Below are 10,325 nucleotides of genomic sequence, written 5' to 3' on the forward strand. Positions count from 1 at the left end.
TGAGATGGTATGGACATGTGAAGAGGAGAGACACAGATGCCCCAGTGCGGAGGTGTGAGATTCTGGCCATGGATGGTTACAGAAGAGGTAGGGGTAGGCCGAAGAAGTATTGGGGAGAGGTGATTAGACAGGACATGGCGCAGTTACAGCTTACGGAGGACATGACCTTAGATAGGAGGGTGTGGAGGACCCACATTAGGGTAGAATGCTAGTTCATAGTCTCGTTATTCTTCTCTATTCATAGGCGTAGTAGTGCATTACGATCTCTTGCGCTGTGACTTCTGATTTCTGTTATTTCTGTTATTATTTATTACTTTCTATGCTTTGATTACTCTATTTTACCTGTGACGCTATCATTATTTATTTAATCGTTATTTGTTATTTGTATTCTCTATTTATTTTTCTCATAAAGCTTTTAATTTCCTATTCTTATCTAACATTTTTTTTGCATTTATGCTTTTACTGAGCCGAGGGTCTTCAGGAAACAGCCGTCCTACCTTGGTAGGAGTAAGGTCTGCGTACATTCTACCCTCCCCAGACCCCATGCTGTGGGATTTCACTGGGTTGTTGTTGTTGTTGTAACCCGAGATGTACGGTGATCTATGCCATCACACCCCAGCTACGCCACATGTTTGATCTTAATTCCCCCTTTACCTTTGTGTATTGTTGACTTGATATTTACCTTATCTATGATTTCACTGATCAATTCCTAGCTTCATCTCTAGTAGCAATATTCAACTAATTGGCCATTATTGTGCCAAGAATTAAGAGGCATTGATCAAGATCATACATTAATTTGAACCAAGATGTTACCTACCACAATTGAGTTGTCATCAAAGTCAATGGTGGTCTTTGAGGAAGAGGAACAAGTACTGCTGATGAAGAAAATTCTTGGCGGATCAGATCAGCTAAACGTTATCGCGATTGTTGTCATGCCAGGACTTGGTAAGACGATTCTTGCTAAAAAGTTGTATCATCACGAAAACATAGTCAATCGATTTGAAGTTCGTTCATGGTGTACTTGTGTATCTAGAGTATATGACGAGAAAAATATTGCTTGAACTGTTAGGCTATGAATATGAACTCCACATTGAAATTGAGAGGAGTGAAGGTGAATTAATCCAACAAGTACAAAAGTTGTCTTGGGAAAAAGAGATATTTAATAGTTATAGATGATGTATGGAGCACAAGTATATATGATGACTTGGTTAGTTTTTTCCCAAATGGCAACAACAGGAGTAGAATTATAGTAACTACTAGGCTTGATGAACTGGTTAATTCTTCTGTAAATTACTCGTTTTGCTATACTCATCATCTTTCTTTAATCGCGGAAGATAAAAGTTGGTTGCTAATAAGGAACACAGTGTTTAAGCAAGAAAATAGCTGCTGTCCTCAACAACTTGACGAAATAGGGAAGCAAATAGCGAAAAGTTGTGCAGGGCTGCCTCTTGCAATTGTTTTAATAGGGGATCTTCTTGCAAGATTGCATAAGAAAAAAGGCTATTGGACTAAAGTTGCTCAATGGTTAAGTGAAAGTGCAAAAGTTGCTGGTGAAGCAGAGTGGTACATGGACATAATAAAGTTAAGTTACAAGCATTTACCAAGTTATTTGAAGCCATGTTTTCTTTACTTTGGTATGTTTCTTGAGGATAAGGAAGTTTCTGTTAAGAAGTTGATAAGAATATGGGTTGCTGAAGGTTTTGTACAGAGTAATGAGGTGAGGACAGCAGAGATTGTCGCGATGGACTATTTGATTGATCTAATTACAAGCAATCTTGTCGTGGTTGCGCGGAGATTTCCACTTGGTGACATAAAAGCAGTTTGTCTTCATGATTTGGTACTAGAGTTTTGCTTGAATAAAGCTAAAGAAGAGAACTTTCTGTTGAACTTGCTTGAATGTTTTCTCATTGTTGTTGTCTTTCTTCTTTCAGATCTCATGCTCTTGATCCTGCTACTTCTAAAACAGCTCATGATCTGCAATGGTTCCTAGTTTGCTCTAAAATGCAGCAGCACTTCACCAAGTGGCTTCATCCGACCCAACGTGTCCATACTTTGAGGTGACATGCCAACAACATTGATGAATTTTACCATATTGTTAAGAACAAATAATAATTAGGTGTCATGCGGAAGCTAGCAAAGCAAACCTTGAATGACCATGAGTAAGAAGACAAACGAGAAATATACCATAAGAGACACAAATATTTAACGTGGTTCGGTCAACTGACCTACGTCCACAAGAGGAGATGAGCAATCCACTATAAATATGAGAGTACAAATAATCGAGAGAAATAACCTCACACAATTCACTCGGAATAAAAAGAGGTTCACACAAGTGTTAACGTAACACTTGTGTCTCACCGTTTCTCCCCCTACACAAAACTCTCAAAGCCCCTAGGACTACATTGTGAATGCTACCAAGTTAGAAGGAATAAGCTTCTATTTATAGAATCATAAACCTTTTCCTATAAAAAAAGGACTAGCCAAATATGGAGACATTGTGTAAAAGGAAAAGGAAAACCTAATTATACTAGGAAAGTCAGGGCAAACACCTAACACATATAACTGACAGTGAAATGAACAAATTCATACCAAGTGGGGGATTTAGTTCAGACTTGCTCAAATCATCACTTACAGTACTGGACTTGGAGAACATTGAGATCGATGCTTCAGCTCTGGAGGACATAACATCCTTGATTCACTTGAGGTACTTGTCAATTTTCGGAAATTTTAGTGAAATTCTACCAGCCATATCGAACCTTACAAATCTGGAAACGACCAAAAAATGGTACCTTAACTCTTCCGGGGTCAATGTGGACATGATAACCTTAAACCACGTGGATACAAGCGAAGCAATGATACATTTCACCAGTGTTGAGGCTGAAAAAGAGGATGTTTTCGAGTTAGAGAAATTAAAAAGCTTTTCGAAAGTAGTCATTGTGAATGGAGATGATATATGTGAAATGTGCAACAAAGCACCAAACTTAGTCCAACTTGAACTTATTGTGGAGCAATGGGACAATTTGTTCAGCTCTCTCAACTGTTTGATATATATCTTGAAACACTAAGTATCTATCACCGTGGAGATTTTCCAATGAGTGGAATTAACATGATGTTCCCTCAAAGCCTGAAAGAGTTAACTCTGTCTAGTTGTGGCTTCTCATGGGATGAAATTTCAACAATTGTCAAATTACACAACTTGGAATTGCTCAATATACTTTTTGCCTTCACTGGGAAAAAATGGACAGTTGATATTGGAGGTTTCCTTAACCTTAGGCTATTGAAGATAGAACATAATTCTATCAAACATTGGAACGTGTCAGTTGATTCGTTCCCCTGTCTCCAGCAATTGGTGTTGCGTTGGTGCAGTAAACTTGAGGAGATCCCCGCGAGTTTTGGGAACATGCCTTCGTTGCAGAAGATTGAGGCTCGTGCTTGTTGTCTCTCAGCCACGAAATCTGCTGTGAAAATTAGGAACCTGCAGAGGGATGACATGAAAAATTCAGACTTCAAAGTCATCATATATTTAGATTAGAGTTGATTTTCTTCTCTTATTTCATATTTCTTTTAATGTTAACTCGCGTAATCTGATTCACCTTACCTAATGGCTATGCGAAATAGTCAAATGGGGATAACTGTTCCACTGCATTACGTTCCTAAGTCCTTACTCGTTTTCCTTTTGCACATATTTTTATATATTGTTCTCTTGATATAGATCTTTCACTACTAGCTATTTTGCTTAAAGATTTAATCGTGTCATATGAGTTTAAATTTTAGATTACTTTTGAGTGATACATGGCAAAGCTAGGTATCTCCCTAAGAAAGTTCAAAATTTAATATTTGACCGTGTACACACAACATAATTTTCCGGTATGTAATTGACCATTCTTTGAAAGAGTTCTGTTCTTATCATATAATATGTGGTAGTAAACGCTAACGATCAAATAAGGGAGGAAAAAATGTGAATGTGGCTTTTTTTATGCCTCATCAAATCTGAATTTAACGATACGATAAACGTATACTTTAGTATATAATAATTCACGAACATTAAAAACAGTACATCAAACTGAATGGTAAAAAAGAGCAATTAAAAGAAGACGACAAATGTTTATTCAGCTAGGTATAATAGATTAGGAATAAGTATCATTTATATATATATATATATATATATATATATATATATATATATATATATATATATATATATTTATTTATTTATTTATTTTCTTGGCTTTCTTTTTAACCTCCTGTATGTCTTCTTTGAGAGATATAACAACGCTCTTAAATTTGTCGAATTTAGTGCCGATTTTAAGAAGTTGTGCATCTTTTATTTTGCCTGATCTTTTCATCTCTTCTCTAATTTGTTTGAATTCTTTCCAGCAATTTATATCTTCATCTTGAACAGTATTGTCCTCAAGTGAGATGTATATTATAGCCTGTAAAAAAAGTATCTCAAATTTACGATTTGAAGTTTATAATTCAATAATGCAAGTTCACAAGGAATCTCAAATTAATATATAATAGTAACTGGGCTAGTAAAACTTCTACAGATATTTAGTGGACTTTTTAATACGTGTATCTTAAGTTTGGACAAAAAATTAGAAATACATTAACTAATCTTCCGAAAAAGAGATTTTAAAAAAATGTATATTATCTCACGCGCGAGATAAAAAGTTTCTTGTTTATGGTAAGACTCAAAAGGAAATACAAAAAAGGGGCGTTAATCATGTTTCATTGTGAAATTTGAATTTTTTTTTATAGTTTTTGTTTTTGAAGTGAAAAATAATATGTGGAAATTGGAGTTGTATCTTGTCATGAATACAATTTGGAGTTGTCTTTTACTTTTTGCGAGTAATTTGGAGTAAAAAAGTGAAAGCACATTTTTATTGTTTTTCAAATTCTTAAAAATATTTTAAAATTTTATGACCAAACGGTGTTTTTCGAGATTCAATTCCAAAAAAAGTGATCTACAATGTTATACTCCAGAAAAAGTGATCTAAAAGGGCGTTAATTCTTAACGCATGTGTCATTAGTCATTGGATTGTAAGCAATATTATAGTATCATATTTGGATGGACTTTTTTATAAGATAAAAGCTAAAAGCTAAAAATCATAAGTTGGGGACATTCAACTTTTGGTTTTTGGCTTTTTTCCCCACTTTTTCAACAAAAAAATGTTTAAAAATATTTTTTATGTTACCTAAACACTTTCAAAACTAAAAAAGAGTTTAAAAGTCAAAAATCACTTAAAATAAGTTAATCAAACACCCATGTATCTTGTGATGTTTTTATCAATAATGGAGCCATAATTTTCACCTAAAAAAATAAACATAAAAAACTCATCATCTACAATATATATATATATATATATATGCGCACGGTTCTCCACTAAAGAGATTCGAATAAACTCTTTGTGCCTAGTGGGCGCCTTCGTTTCAACAATGAAATAAAGAATAAAGTTACCTTATAAAGTGGACGCCTTGCATCGGTAATAGATTTTTCGTTTAAGCATTTGCGACTTAGGGCCTTGCTGAATTCTCCCTAGAGCAATAATAGGACAACCAAAGTTAGTACAATAAAATGAAGAGTTTAATGAGATTTAAAACTTAGGTATGTTAGAAAATGAAAGAACCTGGAAAATAAGTGTTTCCACAAGTAGCATCTCAAACTCATAAGCTTCATGTGGTTGAGCTTTCCTTATTGCAGCCTCTAGTTTCATCACTGCCTGCCTTTCTTTTCCACTCATTTCCATCTTTGCAACACACCTCTAATTCACAGTAAAAAAACATATATATTTTGTTCACTTTGGGTCGTGGGTTTTACCCAAAAATAACACCAGTAAGAGTATTCAATATCGCTTTTTTTTTCTTTTCGGAATGTGGAATGTTGATCGGACATTCAATAATATTTTCATTACAAATCTCGTAATCAAAAACGAATAAAATGATCACATTATTTTGATATTTCCATATATATATATATATATATATATATATATATATATATATATATAGGGGGGGGGGTAAATTTACAGTCATATATGTAATTTGGTCTTTCTTCGTATTTTTCTCAATTCATATATTTGTTGTTAGCAAATTGCTTCGTATTTACCCTTATCATTGACATAGCTCTAGCATGAAATAGGTGGATTTTATGTCCAAAACTTTTGAGAAAAAAATCAATCAATTCGTCCTCTCAACTCGTGATTCTAATTTAAAATTGTTGGGTTTTAAGTGTGCTTTACTGATGTTAATTGGTTCGGTGACACCGTGGTTTTAGTTACTGATACACCGGTGATTAAGATCGTTCTATCCTGGGAGGATATATTTCATTAATATTTGGTGCTTGAGGGGAATAATTTTCTTAAGAACACATTGTAAATTCAATTGGCTCAATTTTCTTCTTGTCAATATTGTTTCTGTTTTTTTTTACAGATTCTATTTTTATTACTAGTTTTAATTTCTAATTTTGAAAATTTGCTAGAAACTTTGTTGTTTATTATTTCTTCAAAACTTTTGTTTTGTAATACAAAAGATTTTGTTCCATAAAATTTTTTGTTCTAACTAATTTTCTAATAAAGATTGGACAACAAAAATTACCTTCGAATTGAAACTTCTTTAGGGTCATGGACAAAAACAAGACTTTTCCTGTTTTTCCCCTAAAAAGGGATAATATTAGACCATAATATCTTACATAATGCAAACTTGATCTATTCCAAACAATTCAGGGACACCTTCTTTTGAGGAGTTAAGATTTATTGATCACTTACAAAATGAATAGAGGAAAATAGCCTTTAATTTTCAGATCTCCTACGTTTAAAAATGAAAATCTCTAGTAAAAAAGATTTACCCATGCCCCATATTTTTTAAACCAGACAATATCAACTTATCATGTTTTTTTTTTAAAAAAAAATAATTATACATAAAAACACATGTCATACATATATCGCTTTGAGTTTAATTAATTCGCGTATTACTTACTCGTAGTTTCTTAAAATTGGGTCGGTCCTCATTGATCAGACCATCCAACTCTGTCTCAGCAGAATTTAATGATAGAAAGTTAGCCTTAGCTTTATGGTAATCAATTAGCCTTTGTAGAGCCACTCCACCTCCATGCAAAATTCCAATTGACATTGATCTTGTTAATACTTTTTTCAATTTTCTATTCTTCTTCTTCTTCCATAAACCACCTGAAAAATACACAAGGACATAACAAGCAAAAAATAACGTTAAAATTGTTATTAATACACGTTCATCCTGTGGAACTACGACTTCGATTGCTTTTGTTTTCACTAATTCAATGAAATCTGATGTTTGTTGTTTAAACCTCATTAGAAAATGTTCGTTTAACACATTTTCCATAATTTATCCTACTTCTTTTGTGATTAATTTTAATTTTGTGATTATTGAATCCCATATATATAATTTGGGATGCTTTTACTTTAGCATCTTTGATGTCTTGAGAGAGTGTTTGTTCTTCACTTGATTGCAAAGAAAATTATTGGATGCTTTAGGGTGTGTTTGGTATAGAAAAAATGTTGTTCTAATTTTCATTTTTCTTGTTTGGTTGGTCATCAAAATTTGTGCAAAATGTTTTATCAATGAAAAGAAATTATTTGAAAATAAGGAATATGACTTATATGGTAAAAGAAGAAAAAAAAAAGAGTTCCATAAGAGGGTATTACATGCTCATTGTCTCTTCCCCAACCTTCAAAACACTGCACACCCGCCCCCCTATCCTAGTAATGTTTGTCTAGATTATATATAAATACTTTTGAGATAATATTTTTTGTTTACTTAATAAATACCAAAAATTAAGTAAGAAAATCACTTATGCTCCAAAAAAATATTTTCCTTTCTTTTTTCCGTGGATAATAATTTTTTTTCATGCCAAACACACTCTTATTGTTGTGACAAGTCATTTAACTTTTGCATATTTAGCCTCCATAGTCATTTAGGGGCCTTGTTAGCGACTCATCATTCTTCCCTACGCTGTCAGAGTCCGATCGAAGCGAGCAATAGTTAAAATATAACTTTTGGTACTAATAATGTGAAATTCTAAGTTTTTAGAAAATATATTTTTACGGTCAAATACTATATAAGTTGAGTGATCATTCAAGCAACTAATTCTCGTAATTCTTATCTGATTTTTGTTTGATATTATTATTTTAGGTTGATGTTAAATTGGCGATACCCAAAGGTGAAAGCCGCCAATGCCAACAAATTCAAAGGCATGGTAGTGAAACAAGCAAAAAGTAACAAAAGGAAAGATTTTTGTTGGTGGATTGCCTCCTGATTTATCGTAGGAAGATTTTAAAAAATATTTTGAAATTTTTGGAAAAATCGAAGATACAAAAATTATCTTCGATAAAGTAACCAATACGCCCAGGGGATTTGGATTTGTTATTTTTCATCACAACCTCAAAGTGTGAGACAACAATACAACATTGGAAAACCTCTCTAGCCACCACCGCCGTCGCCGGAGGAAACTCAATAGAAACTTTGTTTTTTTTTATTTACCTCTTGAATCTTAATTTTCTTCAAAATCCAGAAAAAAAGAAAGAAATCTACCTGAAATTTATAAAGAATTGAACTTTAATCGAATGGAGTAGTTGATGAGAAAATCAAGATTCTTTTGTAAAAAATAAAAATTTAGTACTTTGTATTTGGGATTCTGAAAATGATGGTGGTGATATTTGGTGGTGGGTGACGAAGAAGAAGAAGAATTGAAGGTGATATAGTGATGGTGAAGAAGAATCGATAGTAAAGGTAGTCGGAGATGATTTTTTTGGTGAAATGAGAGATGAAGTGGGTGGAATTTAATTAGTGATGAAGAAGATATAATTATTAGAGAATTTTAATAATTAATTAGAAAATAATTAGTGTAAAATATAGTTACCAAAAGAAAAAGTTAATTAATAAAGAAAAAAATAAAAAGAATATAAAAAATTATAAATTCTGGCATAGCGCTGATGCAGTGTTGATGTGGCAGAGTGTAATACATCATATACTGTGAGAGTGATGCTACACATCTCAGGGTGGTATTAAATTCACTTTTAAATAGTAAAAGTGTTTAATAGATTGTTATGATAGTTTAAGCGTGTAACTGACTTTTGAGGACAAATTCAAATGGAAATTTATGCTTTTTCCCTTTATTTGAATATAATGTGACTCTTTTTTGTTCATGCAATTGAATTAAAATCACTCCCAATTAGCTAATATCTCAAGGGTATAAATTTATCCCTTTTTTGTCAAGAAATTGAAGAAAAATCGTATTCTTATAGTTAAATGTTATTAAAGGTACCTCTTACATAACCAACTCATTAAGCGGGTCAGGTCAAGAATTGATTTGGGTTCAGGAGTGGAGTGGATCCTAAATAAGTATCTAAATGTTAATTTAAATTTTTAAAATATTTTTTTCTCTAAAATTTGTGGTTGTCATATCATTAAATATGTATCCAAAATTACATTTCTGACTAAAATTAGCCAAAATAGCAAATTACACAAAGTTGAGTATTTTCTAAAAGAACAAAATTAAGCATTGGTCAATTCAGTTTGGTTTTATGTATTATTGATTCGGTTTATGAATTTTTTTATTTTTAAAACGCTAATGTCTAATCGATAACCAAATCAATAAGATATCCTTTATCGATTTATCTGTTTTTGGTCCTTAACGATTCGATTTTTTATTTAACCAATAAGAAAATGCTCGTAAAATAATTATATGACTTCTCCAACAATTTGGCATGACAAGACAATTATGTAATTTCACAGAATGCTCATAAAATAGAAACTACAGTAGCTATTATGAAAAAAAACTATATAAGTGCAACACAAATAAAAGAACTAGGATAATAATGTGAATTGAAGAGTAAAGAGCAAACGTAGTAACCAATAAGGTACTAATTAAAATTTATGCATGTGGTAAAGTAATAAACTATTATTGTTTTAACCTATTAACCCGATATTAAAAATTAATATCAAACTAAATAACTCAATAATTTTTTTTTATAAAATTATTAAAAATTAATTAATTCAAAAATAATAATTCAATAATATTTTTTTTCAATTAAATTTATTGATCGATTCGATTTTTAGAGACGGAATGGCCAATTATCTTATGAGTGACTAGCCAAGCCACTAACTCCCTTTTATGAAGGGACCTCGCACAATAAATTTCCCTCCCTTTTGAAATTAAAGGTAAATACTCCTTAATTTATCATTATCATGGCATTAATTTTCAACTTGAAGTAATTTACTTAATCCTTCTCATCCCCTCTCCCCCCAAATACCACATATTGGGCATTATCATTTTATTTGAAAATTTTAAA

General features: G+C 32.1%; 1 protein-coding gene and 1 pseudogene across 1 annotated transcript; one reads left to right on the plus strand and one right to left on the minus strand.

Moving 5' to 3' along the window:
* The first annotated feature begins 598 nt into the window (after nucleotides 1-598).
* LOC129875140 (putative late blight resistance protein homolog R1C-3) lies at nucleotides 599-3,785 on the plus strand (annotated as a pseudogene).
* A 423-nt stretch (nucleotides 3,786-4,208) lies between these two features.
* Nucleotides 4,209-7,369, minus strand: LOC129875139 (uncharacterized). The gene is made up of 4 exons (XM_055950572.1): nucleotides 6,976-7,369; nucleotides 5,628-5,762; nucleotides 5,459-5,536; nucleotides 4,209-4,433 (listed from the first exon to the last, which is right to left on the minus strand). The coding sequence occupies exons 1-4, from the start codon at nucleotides 7,354-7,356 to the stop codon at nucleotides 4,209-4,211; spliced, it is 819 nt and encodes a 272-aa protein (XP_055806547.1). The 5' UTR covers nucleotides 7,357-7,369.
* Between the last annotated feature and the right edge of the window lie 2,956 nt (nucleotides 7,370-10,325).

Source organism: Solanum dulcamara, chromosome 11 (assembly GCF_947179165.1).
Source record: "Solanum dulcamara chromosome 11, daSolDulc1.2, whole genome shotgun sequence".
In the NCBI taxonomy this organism is placed as follows: Eukaryota; Viridiplantae; Streptophyta; class Magnoliopsida; order Solanales; family Solanaceae; genus Solanum; species Solanum dulcamara.